Raw genomic sequence first — 16,982 nt, 5'->3', positions numbered from 1 at the left:
CAAGTCAGCACAACTTAGAGCAAATAAAAAGTCCAGTAAATTCTTAAGGGGTTAACACAACGTTTTTACACATGAGGTAGTAGGCACGTACATGACAAACGCTAGAGAAAGTAACATTTTATGAGCATTTTTTTCGCAATATATATAGTAGGGTGTAGGAAGATGAGACACCTTTATTCTATTTTCTTGTCCCATTTGGTAATAAACAAAATGCATTCATGGATTTTTTAAACCGTTTCCTTTCATGGGCGTGGTTAATTGTTTAAAACACGATCAGGATATTATGTGCTAAACGTCCCATTTTACCCCACAATATTGTATTTATATTTTACACATAAACAAACTGAAATAGCATTTGTAAAAGTTAGGTAAATAAGTTGCGACAAATTCCAGAAAAATCGTATGGAAAAATCGCTGCACGAACTCGGGAGACGAACTCTTAAATTGGGCGACAAAGCAAACTTTCATCGGCGACAAACTTGTGTAATGACATGCTATATGTTTGTTCAGGTAACGCGGTGTGGTCATCAGGCGTATCTACCTTTATCGCATGCTAGGAACTAAGGACCTTCAATCAATATAAAACTGTCTGTAAACACAACCATTTGCGTCATTGGCCGTGCCACAACGAGGACAATGACATTGCTATGCCAATGAAAGAAACGGTCGTTTAAATAAAAAACTTAATTTCACGCGCATACTTGCACGTATTTCGCACAGCTGCAGAAAAAAGGTATTTCGATCCAGCAAAAGAACGATGCCAATCAAAAATAAACTTAAAACCAATCTGCTGCATTCGATATTCAGTTAACGCGGTTTCGCGCGTTTTAAAAGAAGAAATTGTTGTAATGTAATACGGATTTTGCGCGCTCTTGCAAACTGCATTTGCAGTGTAACTTAACAAACTATATGGAAAGTCAAATGATCAAAAAACTTTAGATAGTGTGAACGTTTACTTGCATAATATCACTTGTACAAAGTCAGTTTCATAAACATGTAAACATTATTCTAAAAAACTACAATACTTTTTAAAGTTAACGCCACCAGCTGTTCAATCACAAAACGGCCACGCCCGATATTATTTTAACCCATATACGTTTTTAAAAACCTTGTTGTATTGCGGTCGTTTAAACCAACGACCACCCCAAAATACTTTTTTTAATTGTATAAATTCCGGGTATGACTTTGCATTAAAATTATATAAGCACATTTAAAGACGTTCGAGTTTTGTCAATTAACCTTATCAAAATTTTCATCGACACTCAAAATCATTTTGTCCACACTAATCAATGTTCTGTTTATTTCAGGTGTAACGGTCAACTCTGCAACTCAACTGCGCCATTACGTGGTATAGGAACGGTTGTCTACTACCGCCAACTAGCGAACGTATATTTTACCATTTCAATGTGTCGCCGGCGACTTACAAGTTGTGACACGGAACGATTTAAAGCCAGACAGTAAGTCAACTATATATCATCGCTGTTTCTGTTAGTTTACTCGCTCTATTTTACTATTACTGCAACATATTATCCTTCAATGTTATGTAGCCTACAGCTTATTTTGATAGTTGTATTTTACAAAACCAATTAAATGTGTTAACTGACACAGCGTTGATACTCAGCGATATTATTTCTTCAGTACACTACTGTAGAAATACTAGTTACGTAGACAACGGTTTGAATTTTTAACGATAAAATTTGAAGAAGATACTATAATTCTTACCCAATTAATAGCGGTAGTCTGTTATACTATACTAATGTTATAAATTGATATGATACAGTTGTTAAAGCGTCTCCCTATGCGAGTTCGAGGCTCGTCATTGCTACCATTGTGAGCGTATATGCCTTTTGGTAATACATTTGACGACAGTTGCTATAATACAGTTGTCCTTTCAGAGTTCTGTATATATGTTGTCCTAAATATTAGCCACATATAAAGAAACAGGGTAATCAGAAGCCACAGTATACTGTAATACGTATCGTATGATACAGCATATACGACATGCACCTTTCGTTATATGAATATAGTTACACAAGTATGTGGTGGAACATATTTATTCATAAGCTGCGAGCCTATAAAAGGTGTATGCCTAATATTCGTATCTGTGGATTAATATGAAACACTAAAGCAACCGGGGTCCTGGAATATAGGGTGGGAGAAGACGGGACACCTTTAGCACATAATATACAAAGCCTATAGGAGTCGTGAGGATACGATTTTATCATAGTATACTGAAGTGACTTCAGTATACTATGATTTTATATAATTCATTGAGTGTTCTTTGTTCCCTACCAAATATGACGAGAAAATAAAATAAAAGGGTGTTCCATACTCCCCACCTTACTGTTCACAATAAGCTTAGATGACAACAATGTTAAAAGAATTATATAATACCTTGGGGTAAGATATGGATGATACCGTTAACACAAAACATGTCACATTTTCTGGTCTTTTTCTAATAGGTATAACCACGCTCTTTTAAAGTCGTGATGATTGATGCTATACAGTTGTATGAATATGTAAATATTCTTTATTTAATACTAAATGAAAAAAAGGAGAATGAAACAGTAACCATCTTACTCCAGCCTACTATACAATATAAGAAAAAAGGCAATGTTTTTCTCATTTGGATTCCCGTTATCTTCAAAATAAAATTTTATCGGAATAGCAGTCTATTTTTCTAGCATAACTATATAAATTCTTTACGATTACCGATAAATACGACGAATACCAATAGCAATTTCCGTAAACTCTTGCGTTACGGTGTGTATTGGCACATTAGTTAAGGGTTTACTGCGCACTGTACAGTCAACATTGGGTACACACATAAAACAAATACAAACAGATATATAAAAAAATATATAACACGAAGTTAACCGAAGAGTTTTACCTGTCCCTCTTGTCCCTATCTTTTCCCTTGATTGACTGAAGCGTTTTCATTCTTCCGTTTGAGTGTAACAAATAAGATGCGAATTTTTGAAACTAAATTTCTAAAATACAGAAATCAATCAAGTAGTCAAAATGGTCGAAAAGTTTTTTAAATTACAAAACTTCTCGTCGGCGAATCCTACTACTGGGCGAGTAATTCGCCCAAGTAGAGTGTAATAATCAGGCATTGAGCATGTTAACATATGTTATCATCCCTTTGGCATTATCCACAAAATTGGCAAACAAAAATCCTCTCGGACAACAATCGTAAAAACCTCCGTTGTCGTGTTTAGGTCGATAGTGTGACGTCACATGTAACGGCCACCAATCACTTGGACAAACAAACTGGCAAGGATATTTGGTTGACCACGCCTAAATAATTTTGATTTCTATTTTCGGAAATTGACTTTGACATATGATATTGAAGATAAAAATAGTTAAGTGCGGTTTGGTGTACAATAGGTCTAACATTAATTTGGCAACGTATGTTTAAATACGCTAAGAGCAATGTTGTGTATAGCAACAACGTACATTCTGATCAGCCCGTACATTTAGATCGGCTCAGTTTTTACCAGAGATAACTGACATGGCTTTTAACAAAAAATGTCGGAACAAATATTTATCAAATAATTATCACGCTGATTCAAACAATTTATAAATCGTTTGACAGCATTAGCGCTACTTACCGTGTCATGCAAGGTACATCTTATATTTACTCAGCACTAATTGAACCCGTGTCTTCATTTTATTTTTGCGGCATTACAAAGTTCTTATGTTTGAACAAATGTAACTTATTTATCTTCGCGTGCCGAGGGAAAATGAGTTGTCATAACACCGGTGTCTGTTTAATATACACCTTATGCCCGCTTCTGCGTTACCACTTTTGTAACTTATTGGAGATGAGCATTTTTCTGTGTGGCCGGGGTAACCTCTGTATTGGATCACTTAGTTTGAGAAGTTTCTGTCTTGCTCAATGGCACACACGACCACACGAATGCAACTTACTTTATCCTCGCGTGGCGGGAAAACGAAAGTCGTTATAATAGGGACGTTCTGTTTCGTACACCTCGTTGCTGCCTACCAGTTACCACGTATGCAACTTTGTGGTCGACAATACTATATCATCAAGAATCGAGTACTCGTTTAGCATGAACTCTTATGTACACAATATAGTAATTTATGGAACATGATTTTTATTGAATCTATAACAAATCTAAACTTTGTTAAAGGCGGCAATGTCAACAGATTGAACTAAATCTTCGTTTTTCGTGATTTCTTCATCAAGAAAATCAGTGGAGATCTGTATCGAAAACAAAGAGCATTTTATACGAAGATTTTTATTTAAAGGCAAACATTGGGTATTCATACCTTATCGTCTTCCACAACACAGGAAATTTGTAACTTCTTGATTCCGTATCCAATGGCAACCAATTTAGCTGGAACGAAAAGCAATTATAAAATCTTTAAACAAAGAAAACACAGAAGTGTGAACTTTACAATCAATATACTACAAGTGTTAGCACACATAATCTTACTTTACAAAAAAACACAAAATTTTGGAAAAAAACAATAAGATTTCTTACATGCTCCCCAAAGTAAGCCATCAGCTTCAATATCCCGAACACATTTTTCAACTGCTGCCATGTCGGTGTCGTCTCCCCATGGTTTAACATCCAGGATAATGTTGGACTTCGCAATCAGAGCTGGCTCTAAAATAAAACACGGTTTACAAAAAAAAGCTGCCAAGGAACAGTTAAACACATTAAGATACAACTTACACACATGGTATAATGTGGGCGGGCACTAAGTGTATGAAATGGCAAACTTCTACTCAGTAGTGTATCCAGAAAAAAAATATGAGAAAGTTTTTCAAAAAAATTCTTTTGTATTTTTTTAAAAAGGGAATTCGCAAACCCCAACACCCAGTCTGGCTGCCCCGCTGCTTGTACTAAAACTCTCGGCCAGTAGCACAAGTATAATTTGATAAAAAATATGCAAATACATTATGCAAAGCATAACACACTTCGAAGTTCAAAGTTCACATTTTCGACTAACTTTTGCTCTTTTTCGCGGCATACGCAGCAAGTCGGTCTTCTCTGATCTTCTTATCTGCTTCACTTTCCTCTTCTTCATCTGATCCGAAGAGATCAACATCATCATCGGAGTCTTCGTCACTTTCTGCAGCTGCTGTTCCGTTTGTGACAGCTGATGGTCCGCATTGTTCAAGAGCTTTCTTAACACCAGGGAGACTGAAAGAAATAAAAGATAAATTAGTTGGATTTAAAAAAATGTCAATATGTCATGCCCCATAAGTACTTTTAGTTTTCAGTACTACTTCATAGTAAAAAGAAGATCAAAAAATCAATTAGTTAGAGGTTATAGGACAGGGGTTATCCTAGTACAAATGAGTGAATTTTTACTCTTTTATTTTATACATGAACATGGATTATCAAAGTAAAATTTTACAAACAACCAACCTGGCAAATTTGCATTGATAGGATTTCATGTGGTTGTACCATCTCAACGCATGGCAGAATTTGGATGCTGGTGCTGCGGACATGGCCGCAAAGACAACCACGTCAACTTGGGACGGAACATACCTGGAAGAATAGAAAACTCGCTTTGAACATTCACTCGGGTAAATACAGCTATGAGGCATTAATGTTCGACTTTTTATCTCCTTCGTTGCTTAGGTATTGATATTATACATTAGTACACGCAACAGCGGCGCAATACTGTTCGAATTTTCGTTTTGGATGATTACGAAATCAAGTTAGGCATTAAAACGGTATGACTCTATATACTTACCCTTCAATGTAGCTTTTATCGGCCAAATAATTATTAAGGGCAGTGAGACCTGCATCAGTTTTTAAATTTCCGAAACCCATTTTTGTTAAATTAAAGTTACCGCAGAGAAAACTAATTCAATTAAACTGCAAACCGTTGCCTGGGTAGAGAAAAAGACAGCGTGTTTTCTCGAAGTCAAAAACTTCAGACAGCCTACAACGCATCCGTCATAGTGCGTTTGAAATTTTCACCAGCCGTTTAATTGGATTTATCACTTGCGAAAAATGATGGATAGTGTATTTTAAAAGCAACTAAGCATCACTATGCGTTTTATGATAACAGTTTATACTTAAACTGCAATTTAGGTTTTCTATCTGTCTTTTAAGACGTATTTTGCTTTAATTTAGTCTTATAGGATCTAAATATATTGCGTGGCGTTCAGTGCTGCCCGAGGAGTTTTGTCCGAAATTCAGATTAATTATTTTTAATTTAAAGGGGGGTATTAGTTATTTACTGAATATTTCGAATCAGTTAAAACAGCTTTTCCGTGACAAACAAAACATATTTGTTTCTGAAAAACAAAAAATATCCTCAGGAACAAAATATATAGTAGGATTGGGAAAGATGGGACACATTTCCATTCTATTTTATTTCATTTTATCGTCTAATTTAGTAGTAAACAAAGAACAATCGAAGAATTATAAAACTAAATGTGTTCAATCTTACCCCGCGGACCTATATTTAATATAGTGTATGTAACAGATGATGTAGTACCTTGTAGGCTAACAATTAATAAACTGTTGGTCTATAACATCTTACCGACACGGCAATAAATACATAGGAAACACTCTACTTTATTAGATAATGAAACAACACGAGCCAATCATAGCCAGCATTGCACTGCAAATGATTGTGGAAAATTAATTCAACTAACAAATGCTTCTTATATATTTGGTGAGGACTTGAAAGGTCACGAAAAAAAACAAGAAAAACATTTGATAGAATTGTCGGGTACGGATTGCACGATTAGCTACAAAACCAAAGCGAATGAAACAGATGCTACATATAGTGGGGTAGAAATTGTAACACCATTATTCACAGTTGGACAAGATATTTGGACCGCTTGTACTGAGTTATAAAACGCAATTTCACACGTATGGTTGGCCAGTTTTCAATTCGGAGATCGGGTATAGCTGTCAAACAAAGCGTTACGACATTTTAAATTTGGAAGAGAAAAATACTAAGCGGGAATATGATGCTACCACTTTGTGGGATAGATTGAAGTACGAAGGTTTATTGCACGTTTGCTATAAGGCTTGTGACCTTGGGATTTATACCGTGTATGAAGTTATGTTCGTTACAAGGTCCCAGCGGTAAACACGGTTCTTGAAGCCATGATAGTGATATAGTCCGGTGTAGCAGCAGTAATAGCCGGCGTGTGAAGCAAAGTGGATATTCGTGTGGGGTGTCATACCTCAGTGACAAGCAATAAGTGCAGTTCAGCAAATCAATGTCACAATCAATAAACATGCGATCCGAGTATACACTCTGTGATCAAATACAGTGTCGTATAATAAATAGGGATGCACACCTTTCTGCAAGCGTAGCAACGAGTTGCTTGCCGTGCAGCAAAATAAGCAAAATCGATTACTTAGAATTTGAATAACATCACAGTTTCCAGAAGGTTTTCGTACAAGGTCTTACAAACGCCGGATTTTTACCGTATTTTAACGAAGCAATCAATAACTGGAGAGGATTGTTTCAACAAAATGCGGACTGTGACGTCACTGAAACGGATTGTTCGTCGCATTCTTGCATTGTGAGCACATTACGGCAGAAAACGGAACATTTGGTAGAGTACAACGTATAACGAAAGAAATAAGCGATAAACTCTATAAAGCAATCCGGATTACGAAAATAAAATATGTTAAAGAATTAAGCAGCTTCGTTTCTTGCGACTTTTCGAACCAGCGACTTGTTGGTATATAGCCAACCTGTCACCGTCCAGGGCAGGAGATCCAATGGAACGAGATTTGTGGGCGGCTGGATCTCCAGCGTCTTTTGATCGTCGTTTCTTGTAATCAGATAATGTCTCGCCCTCTTTGCTGGATAGAAGGCCGTTTTTTGATCGTTTGGTCGGTACGGATTTGTCGTGATCTGCAGTAGAAGGGGTGGGCTTCGAACCCTTGTTGTTGTTGTCGCGTTTTGGAGCCTCGACTGGGGCAATGTCTTTCCGATTTTCGGTCGAAATGTTCGATTCTGACGAGAGGGAGTCGGAATCGTTCGATGTTTGGACGTAATTTCCCTCTAAGTCATGAGATGTCAAGAGATTCGGCTGTGGCTTGGAAATAGGAACCTGTAGGAATGTGAAAAGAGAATTTTAGGTTGGTGAAAAAAATCGTGACGTTTTCACTGTTTTGGATTAATTTGTTATTTCAGAAAAAAAAAGAAATTTTAAACTGAGGAAAAATAAGAAAAACAGGATTTTTAATTAAATAAAGTAAATAACGGAAAGGGTTTAATTGCGTGTTGGACCATCTGTAGAGAAGTGAATCGATTTTGCGTTCCTGGGTCCGAATTTTAGATATAAACGTATTTTGAAGATTGGTGTTCCGTTGAAAATTAATATTAAACAAGAAGCTTGTCTGCTGTACTTGGATGAAGTCCATGCACCGACGTGCGATGACCGTTGATGGGAAACAAGAAATGAATGAGGCATGCCCACGAGGAAATGCAAAGGGGAACCGTGCAAACAAAAAGGACACGATGCCAGCGCCTTACCGTGTGCGGAAAACACTATTTGTCGTGTTTGTCCTTCTTTTTACGGGTGGGAAATTTTGGCAATGAAAAAAACTTGAAGCTCTTCTTCGCAGTGGACTGCACGGTCAAGGAAACAGAATAAAAGCGGTTTAACGGCGAAACGAGAGTTGTTAGATGCCTTAGCTAGTCTAAACTTGACAAACATCAAGGCGGTTAATGGCTGTGCGTTTAAACGAAACAACCCGCAGCAAAATTGGAGCTAAAATGAACAAAACAACGGCCATGGATAACTTACCATATCCGTCTCGGTGTCTTGCCCTTTTATCCAGAACTGAGCCTCGGATTTTGCCTCGACGGCTGAAATTCCATTCTTTTTATCTCGCTTGCTACGACCTTTAAACGATTGGCTGTAACGGAAAGTTAGATTAAAATAAAATAAATAAACTCTGAGAGTTGAAAAATCGGCTAAATCCTCTACAGTGATTTAATTTCCCTCTGTTGGATCAAGGAATCGAGAAAAACGAATGTTATACGTTTCCCCATTCGTACTATGTATTGGGAAACTGTAACCCTCGTTTTTGACCAGTAAATACATTTATTAGATCAAAGCGGTTCCACAACGTTGTAGGTCAACATACGCGGTTCAACCCGTGGTTTTCCGTGCAAGGAATTTGCCCTGAGCGCCAAGAAAGCGCATACATGAAACCATTGTTTGCTATTAGCTTTAAAAACAGTTTGGTTACGCTCATTTGCTTATGGCTGAAAATGAACATTCCTTAAGCCTAAATAAAGTGCAACCTACCAATGCTCAAGTCCTGCTAAAGTACGAGAAACACGAGCTATTAATTTCAGCCGTGCGTTTTTGTGATAATATTACCACACAGTACATAAAACTCGTTCATTTGCTTATGGCTGAAAATGTACAGCCTGTGCAAGAGTGCGTTTCTGTGATAATATTATTGCACAGCACATAAAATACGTTTAACGTTTACAGAGGCGTTAAAAGAGCTTCGTTATCTAAAGGGAGTTTGCCTACCCCCGCATTCCAGATGCTCTAGCGTGGCTGTTTCGACCGTTCGATTTCAGGAAACCGTGGAACTTCTTTCGCTTTTCTTTTTGCGATTTGAGTTTATTAAGCAGGGCTTTAATCTCTTCGTCCTCCGTTACATCTGGGAGTTTAATGAGCTTGTTAAAAACGATAAATAAAAAATTTTATAGTTTAATTTATTTTTTTTACAAAAACTTGTCATTTTCGTTGGAGTCCATTATTTATACGAAAACACCCGCAATGGTAAAATAAATATTTAACCTCGTTTAAGGTTTTAAAACGGTTAAAGTTGACTTATAAGGGGGCAAACAATGGACAATTTTTGTAAATAAGTAAGATTAGGGTTAAGTATTGTACCAAAGCAAATTTTGCCACGTTGTTCACTATGTTGCAAAATTTGCATGGAATGAGTGGTAAAGTCCATGTTATGAACTTCAAAGAGCTGACACGCTGTGTGTTTGTGGTTAATTATTACTCAATCTTGACACGTCACATGTTAGGATAGAAGTGTGTGGCATAAGCTTAACGTTGGGGGTGTCTACGCAACTTTGACCAAAAGTTGACATCATATGTTTTAAAACCCAGTTTTTAACAGTTTTTACCCCGCTGTTAAACTGTTTACTTTTTACCCTGCCGTATAAGGTCACTATGCAAGCAGGGATCAAGTATATTGCATTCACCACATTAATCAATGTGATTCCTTATGTTTAAAAAATAATGAGCGTTTTAGAAATGTCACTCCAGATTTTGTCAACAATAAGTGACACCTATGACATCTTGGCAATTTAACTCAAAATATCAATCACTGTATATAATTTGCTGGTGCAGTGGGAATACACTGTGTTAACTGAAACCCTCAAGGGTCGTCGGAGTGGCTTAAAAGTCAATACACTCATAAGCTAATACTAAACCAACTCCGGAACAACAGTTAATTGTTGTTTTAGCTCTTGAGAGCGGCGCAGAATAATCAAAATTCCATGCCCCACTTGAAGCTTAATTTGAGCAAAGAACAGAAGTCAAGTGCAACATGGCTTGGTGATTAACTATTACCAATGCTACCATGTGATGTATTGATCCTGAAACCAATTAGCTGACCACGACTGCAAACTGCAAGGGTGTATAGCATTCGGGGTAATCTATATACCAAGTAACCTGTAGTACGATTTATCGAGTTTTATAAATTATTAATCTGCTAGATGCATTGCTGCTGGCATATCTCCAATTCCAAGAAAAGTAATTTTAAACATTGTAATTTGGGTAGGTAGTTGGTAAATGTTTACCTGCAGGAAGCTCTCCCAGTTTATTCTTAATTGAAGGGTCACCGTTGGACTCAAGGCCAAGAATCTCAACAATATCCATCTAAAACATGAAAGTCATATTAGATATACTGCATGTAACATCCTATTATATCATTTTCTCTGTTAGCAAAATAGTTGCTGAATTTTTGAACAACATTTCTCCATGAAGTAAAATGTTGCGCCGAACAGTGATAAGGATATCATATTACACTGATCTGATTTTGCATCTACAAAAAGGAAATTCATATTCGACATACTGCCCACCACAATACAGCAGTTTCTCTATTAGCAAAATATTGTCCTATCAAATGTTGCTAAACTTTTGAACAACATTTTCCTATAAAGTATTGTGTTACACACAAAAAGTGATAAGAATATCATGTTACACTGATTTGATTTTTCATCAGTTCATCTTATAGTTTGTACCTGGCACCAGCAAGCTGCAGCATGCAGTGGGGTCCATCCATCATTATCCTGGATGTTTACATTGGTAGTTTGAAGAAGGAAGTATCTAGTTAGGTCCACATAACCATTTGCGGCAGCAATGTGAAGCTGGAAAAGCAAGCAGTTCAGAAATAAAAATACAGCTCATAAAAAATCGAATTTTCCCTGGCTCTTATTTAGGCTGTATGATTTGATTGTGTTGCGTAATTTACGCTGCTTAATGAAGATAAAACAAGCTGGTTTATAATTACAAAGCGCAACTACGCACTGTAAGTGATTCAGACCAGGTTTGAGTGTTGTAACGGGAAGCAAAACAACTCTTAGTGTGAAACCTATGCTGGGTGGTGAGTCACTGCACAGCACTCAACGTAATAACACACATGGATGGCTAATTAAAGCTATTGCGATCGTTTAAATATAACTTTCTAAAATACACCAGATGTTGTAGAAACTAGGGCAAAATGTATAGGTACACTGTCATAATGTCATACACAGTAAAACTAATGTTCAACAAAAATATACAAAATACAATATTTGATTTCATAAAAGACTTGTTAAAATATTGGTTTTAGAAGGTTTTAAAACAGTAATAACTAGAAGGGGCAATGAATATGGATTAAACACTGGTGTTTACACCTATACACCAGTTTGGTTAAACAATAACTGTATTGATTTTGTCCAATAAGCGTTTGGCTGGTGACTGGTGAAACAGGTCATATTTTAGTATAAGTTGGTTAAACAATGTAAATGTAATTGCCCATAAAATGCGTAACCATTGAGACAATACTTTTAAAGGTCTGTTTACTATCATAGTCAAAAATCAAAAACTGAAGTTAATGCAAAAATTTTTACGATAGAAACTAACAATGATAACTTACAATGGTAGCTCCATTCTCATCCTTTTTCTCAATATCTCCCCCACTTTCAACCATAGCAACAACATCCTCCATGATTTTTCGCTCTTTCGCCGACCTTGAATCATTTATTTCTTCCTGGGTTATACCTGAAGTAACATGGAAATGATTATTAAGCAAAGCCATATTGTTAGGGGTGCCTAGGAATGGATGGGGCACCCTAACTTTTGAAACAAGGTTGGCATCATATGTTTGTGACTTCCGGTATCCTCAGTAAAGATACTTTAAATAAATACCTGAAGTAACAAGCCATATTGTTAGGGGTGTCTGGCTCTAGAAAATTTCCCCAACTTTTAAAACAGGGCGGGAGTATATGTTTTAACACCTAAGTTGCACATTTAAAACAGCTTTTATCCTGCTGTTTGGTGTCTACAATCAAGCAGAGCAAAAATATTGTATTTACTATTTACCACATTAATTTCCAAGGTTTTCTTATGTTATAAGTTGATAACTATACAATGTGTAACTGTATTCAAACAAAGTTACCCACACTCCACTAAAATTTGAAGAATTTGATAGCAACATATTAATACAAATACAAATATAAAACGAACATTAAGACCCAATTATATGATTAAAGCTTATGGTCCCATGATTTCTGAGTAAGAGAGTTAACATCACATTAAACAGCTTACATATTGGTTACTATTTATACAAAGCAACGTCATACTCATACATCTGTTGCAATTATGTAAAAGGGCAATTGTGATGCAATCTTTAATATGACTGTTGTATGTAATTGAAAGCATTGCTAACAACAAAATCAGATTTTAATACATTTAAAAGAGTTAAAAGTGTTTTGTGTAAAAAGGAAAAATTTCAATTTAACAAAATTCAGCGAGATCCCTTTTGACTTTATAAGAAAAAAAAAAAACTTTAAAATTACTCGCTATGGCTAGTATCTAACTACATTGTCAACAAAACAAGCATGTCTATGTAGGTCTTTTGGGATTTGTATAAAAAATTCAATAAAAAATTTGATGATCAAATGGCCCATACAGTTTGCATAAAACATGGTACCTTTTTTAGCCATAGCACGCTCGATATAAACAAGTGTGTCTTCTTCTTCACAGATATCATACGGCATATTTTGGTCAGCATTAAGCGAGAGAAGGTTAGCGCCCCTGTCGAAACATGCAGCAACATCATTTCTACATCATTGGCTGCTAAACTACACAGGTGAGGCAGATTTGCGGTTTAAGTCATATTTACAAACTTCCTGACATTAGGAATAGATGAATTACAGTCTGTGTGTTTAAGGTTATGGATTCTGTTTGGCTAAGTTAAACAAAACTTCAAACAGTTATTGAAGCAGTTACGAAACGTCGGGATGGATTTAAGGAAAATGACATTAAAACATTTGCACTGCCAATAGTTACGCCTTAAATTTCAATGTCGGAAATATGGATTGTGGACGAATGTCATTGAATTGAAATATATCTTCCTATGGCTACCAAAACCAAGTTATTAATTGTCATCTCAAAACCGAGGGTAAACGTATGGGAGAAATGGTTATCCAAAATCAAGCCCCCCTATATATGCTTTGATACACAACAAAAAATTATATTTTTTGCTTATTAATAAAAAACTAAACTTCTTTAACTGGTAGCCTAATCATAATAATAACTTTGTTTTTCTCTTTGATTAGGGTAGCAAAGATTTAGAAATACTTTAAACAAAAAGACAGTATATTGCGACAAAACAACAGTTGTTAGAACACGCTTACAGTTAAAAACATATTTACATTTATTTGGAAGAAATAAGCGTGGTCGCTACACTTATAAGAACGATATAAGTTAAGCATGCTTACCTATCCACAAGGATTTGTGCAATGTTGGTGTGTCCACACGTACAAGCAGCATGGAGTGGCGTCCAGAACTCACTGTCCACTGAGTTAACGTAAGCGCCGTTCTCCAATAAAAGTTCAACAATTCCGTCAAAATTATCAATGCACGCCTGTAATGGATAGTTTGCTTTTCATAAACGCAACAGTTGCATATTTTGAGAATGGCAGTAGCAGGATGCATGGAGAAGGAAGCTAATCATGACGTCACATACTACTACTATGCATGAAAAGCTTGTTGTTTTGTTAACAGAGACAAAGAACTGTTGGAATAAGCATATTACAAAAATCGAGTCCTCATCAGAAATATAAATATGAGTTTGTGCTACAATTGAATTTGCAACAATTATAAATATAAGTTTGGGCTACATCTTTTTTATATCATTCTGTCTTCTACCAAACTATAACTTATAAAATAGCCAACTATAGCAGTGCCATGGTAAAAGGTAAAGTTATTCAATCCCAGCATAGCAACTGACATGGCTTATGAATTTGAATATTGCCACATAATAAAGAGGGTTTGTAAACGGTACAGTGGGCAACACTTGAATTGTGTAAACGGTCTAGAGAGCTACACTTACAGTGTAGAGATTATTACATAAGCTTGTAATTTAATACTCTTTAACATTTAATAGCTATGGCAGCTTTATAGCTTAACCTATAAATCCATACTAGCATAAAAAGGTGATTAAAAATAGTGCTTGCAGCTAAAGAACTAACTATGCGGTAAACAAAAATAAATTAACATGAGCAGAACTGCATTTTTACATCGAAAAAAATTGGTCAATGGAATGGAGAATTTTTATTTTAATTCAGCTTGAGTTAACATTTAAATTTTATTCCATGTGAGTGAGGTTCTTCAGTATGGCACACCATGGGACTTGAGATTTAGGCCAAAGTTAGCCAATTTTCTTAACCCCAGGGTGTTACAGTCCATTAGTGACCTTGGTAATGTCCGTTAAGTGTCTCGCTCAAGGACACATTCACTATCAATTGCAGGGAACATCAGTTCCTATGCAAACACCTAGGCACTAAGCAATGGCACCAGACCAAAAACAATTTCTAAAAAAAACGCATTGCATAATTTCCAAGCATTACTAAAAATGAACGAATTGGGCAACATAATATTTTAAATACACAGAGACCAAAATCATGAGGATTCTTTTATATATACACATAGATATACAATAGTAAGCATTGTACCTGATGTAGGGCAGTTAAACCATCATCATTTGCTTCATTTGGGTTAACTTTACTTTCAAGCAGATGTTTTACTGTAATATTAGCAAATTAGGTTTAAACCTTTATGCGCTTCAATTGATTTTCATAGGCACAAAATTTAATGATGAATTATGTGAAATTGAAATTTAACTATGGGATGTGAGATATATGTGATACCTATGGTATGGTATACCCATAGGAGTGGTCAAGTCATCAATGTCTAGTATGTGTCAAGATATTGATTTAAACATCAAACATGTAACCCTGAAACTTTACCCTGCATTTTTCAATTTATTGTCAGGTTTACTCCATTAAGCTCTAACAAATCATAATAATATATATAAGCTATATATATAAATTATTTATTTTTTACAAAAAAAACAGTCCCAATTTCTTTTTGGAAAATCAAATTTTAAAATTCATACAAAAGTTAGTATTTTAATATATGAGTTTCACCTTCATCATAATCATTCCTGGCAGCAGCTTCAAGCAAAGTTACGCAATCCCCAAATTTGACAGACTTTCCAAGATTTGCTTTAGGCTTGTTTGCATCATTTAGTTTTTTCTCATATTCATTCCATTTTCGAATTTGTTCAATTCTTCTTTTTTGAGCATGATTTAACCTGAAAATGGAAAAAAAGGTTATTTTGGAAATAAGACATTGCATACAGAGCCTATAGAACTATTCAATTATTTAACTTTTTATTGTATAATGAATTCTATTTATCTTTATAATATGAATGTTCTGTTTTAGGCAACCTCTAGCCTGCTTACAAGTTAACGCAAATCAATTATTAAAAATATAATTAAGGACAATGTCATTGCATTTAGGGCCTCGAAACCATATTATCATTTTTAATTTATGTAAAAAAAATAAATTGAAAAATTGAGTGTCAAAAAAATACAATACTATATTCAAATTACGTAAATATTGTTTTGACCTCAAAATTAAAATCAGCAACAGGTTATCATTCAACTTTGAAAATGAAACAAGTATTTTGTTTTGAACACGATGTGGACTGACGAATGAGTTTATGTGAAATTAAATAATATCTGTTTAAGCAATATAAACATACCTATCCTCAGTGCTCATGCTACTGACCACAGATAGTTCCGCTACAAGCGTTTCGTGGCTCACCATAATTATCTACAATTTAAATACAACTTGCTGATGTAAATCGTGGTAATTACAAAACTACTAGGCAGTGTCCATCATGAATCTGCACAATTATAAAACACGTGAAATTTAGAGGAAAAACTATTAAGTAGACGATTTACCAACACGACAGCAAAGGCGCCTTTTTTCTAATTAATACGTGCACTAAACAATACACTTTTTACTGAAACTGCCACTTCATATTTAAATTGTATTATAGTGCAAAAAAACGATATAGTAAATCACATTTATGTAGCGGAATCAAGCATATTATACATAAATTGCACAATACGCCGCTCTTTCGTTTTTTTTCTTTCTTTCTTTACGTAGCCAGCTGCTTGACTCGACAGCGACAACATTAAAGTGATCGAACCACAACAAACAACATTATGATGAAGCGTGTAACAAAGGCTCTTCGACGTAAAGTTGAGTTTCTACAACATATATGGTCTCAATTGTGTATGTGTAACTTTTATTTTGACGTCAGATCGAAAAGGTTATATCAAAGAAGTATTTTACACTCATTACAAACACGTTGTTTCATAAATTTTCTTTTAAATGCTAGGTTTTAATAAATGCAGCA

The 16,982-nt window shown here is 35.4% G+C and overlaps 2 protein-coding genes across 2 annotated transcripts; both read right to left on the bottom strand.

Moving 5' to 3' along the window:
* Positions 1-4,101: 4,101 nt before the first annotated feature.
* On the bottom strand, positions 4,102-5,908 carry LOC149738821 (elongation factor 1-beta-like). The gene is made up of 6 exons (XM_089875003.1): positions 5,737-5,908; positions 5,406-5,528; positions 4,984-5,177; positions 4,512-4,637; positions 4,297-4,364; positions 4,102-4,228 (listed from the first exon to the last, which is right to left on the bottom strand). The coding sequence occupies exons 1-6, from the start codon at positions 5,814-5,816 to the stop codon at positions 4,142-4,144; spliced, it is 678 nt and encodes a 225-aa protein (XP_089731129.1). The 5' UTR covers positions 5,817-5,908; the 3' UTR covers positions 4,102-4,141.
* A 641-nt stretch (positions 5,909-6,549) lies between these two features.
* LOC149738820 (protein phosphatase 1 regulatory subunit 16A-like) lies at positions 6,550-16,787 on the bottom strand. The gene is made up of 11 exons (XM_089874998.1): positions 16,320-16,787; positions 15,700-15,866; positions 15,226-15,296; positions 13,990-14,135; positions 13,200-13,303; positions 12,144-12,268; positions 11,248-11,373; positions 10,804-10,882; positions 9,512-9,644; positions 8,771-8,882; positions 6,550-8,071 (listed from the first exon to the last, which is right to left on the bottom strand). Exons 1-11 carry the CDS (start codon positions 16,382-16,384, stop codon positions 7,643-7,645), a joined length of 1,557 nt encoding a protein of 518 aa, XP_089731124.1. The 5' UTR covers positions 16,385-16,787; the 3' UTR covers positions 6,550-7,642.
* Positions 16,788-16,982: the final 195 nt, after the last annotated feature.

Source organism: Ciona robusta, chromosome 3 (assembly GCF_009617815.1).
Source record: "Ciona robusta chromosome 3, ASM961781v2".
Taxonomy (NCBI): domain Eukaryota; kingdom Metazoa; phylum Chordata; class Ascidiacea; order Phlebobranchia; family Cionidae; genus Ciona; species Ciona robusta.
This window is presented reverse-complemented; position numbering and strand designations above follow the sequence as displayed.

Excerpts from the sequence above, each read along its gene's own strand:
- LOC149738821 (XM_089875003.1), bottom strand. The coding sequence starts at position 5,816 with ATGGGTTTCGGAAATTTAAAAACTGATGCAGGTCTCACTGCCCTTAAT. Across the intron at positions 5,178-5,405 it reads TATCAATGCAAATTTGCCAG|TCTCCCTGGTGTTAAGAAAG; the intron begins GTTGGTTGTTTG and ends TATTTCTTTCAG. Across the intron at positions 4,229-4,296 it reads GTGTTGTGGAAGACGATAAG|ATCTCCACTGATTTTCTTGA; the intron begins GTATGAATACCC and ends TTTTCGATACAG.
- LOC149738820 (XM_089874998.1), bottom strand. The coding sequence starts at position 16,384 with ATGGTGAGCCACGAAACGCTTGTAGCGGAACTATCTGTGGTCAGTAGC. Across the intron at positions 13,304-13,989 it reads GCACAAATCCTTGTGGATAG|GGGCGCTAACCTTCTCTCGC; the intron begins GTAAGCATGCTT and ends ATGTTTCGACAG. Across the intron at positions 11,374-12,143 it reads ATGAGAATGGAGCTACCATT|CTTCACATTGCTGCCGCAAA; the intron begins GTAAGTTATCAT and ends TTGCTTTTCCAG.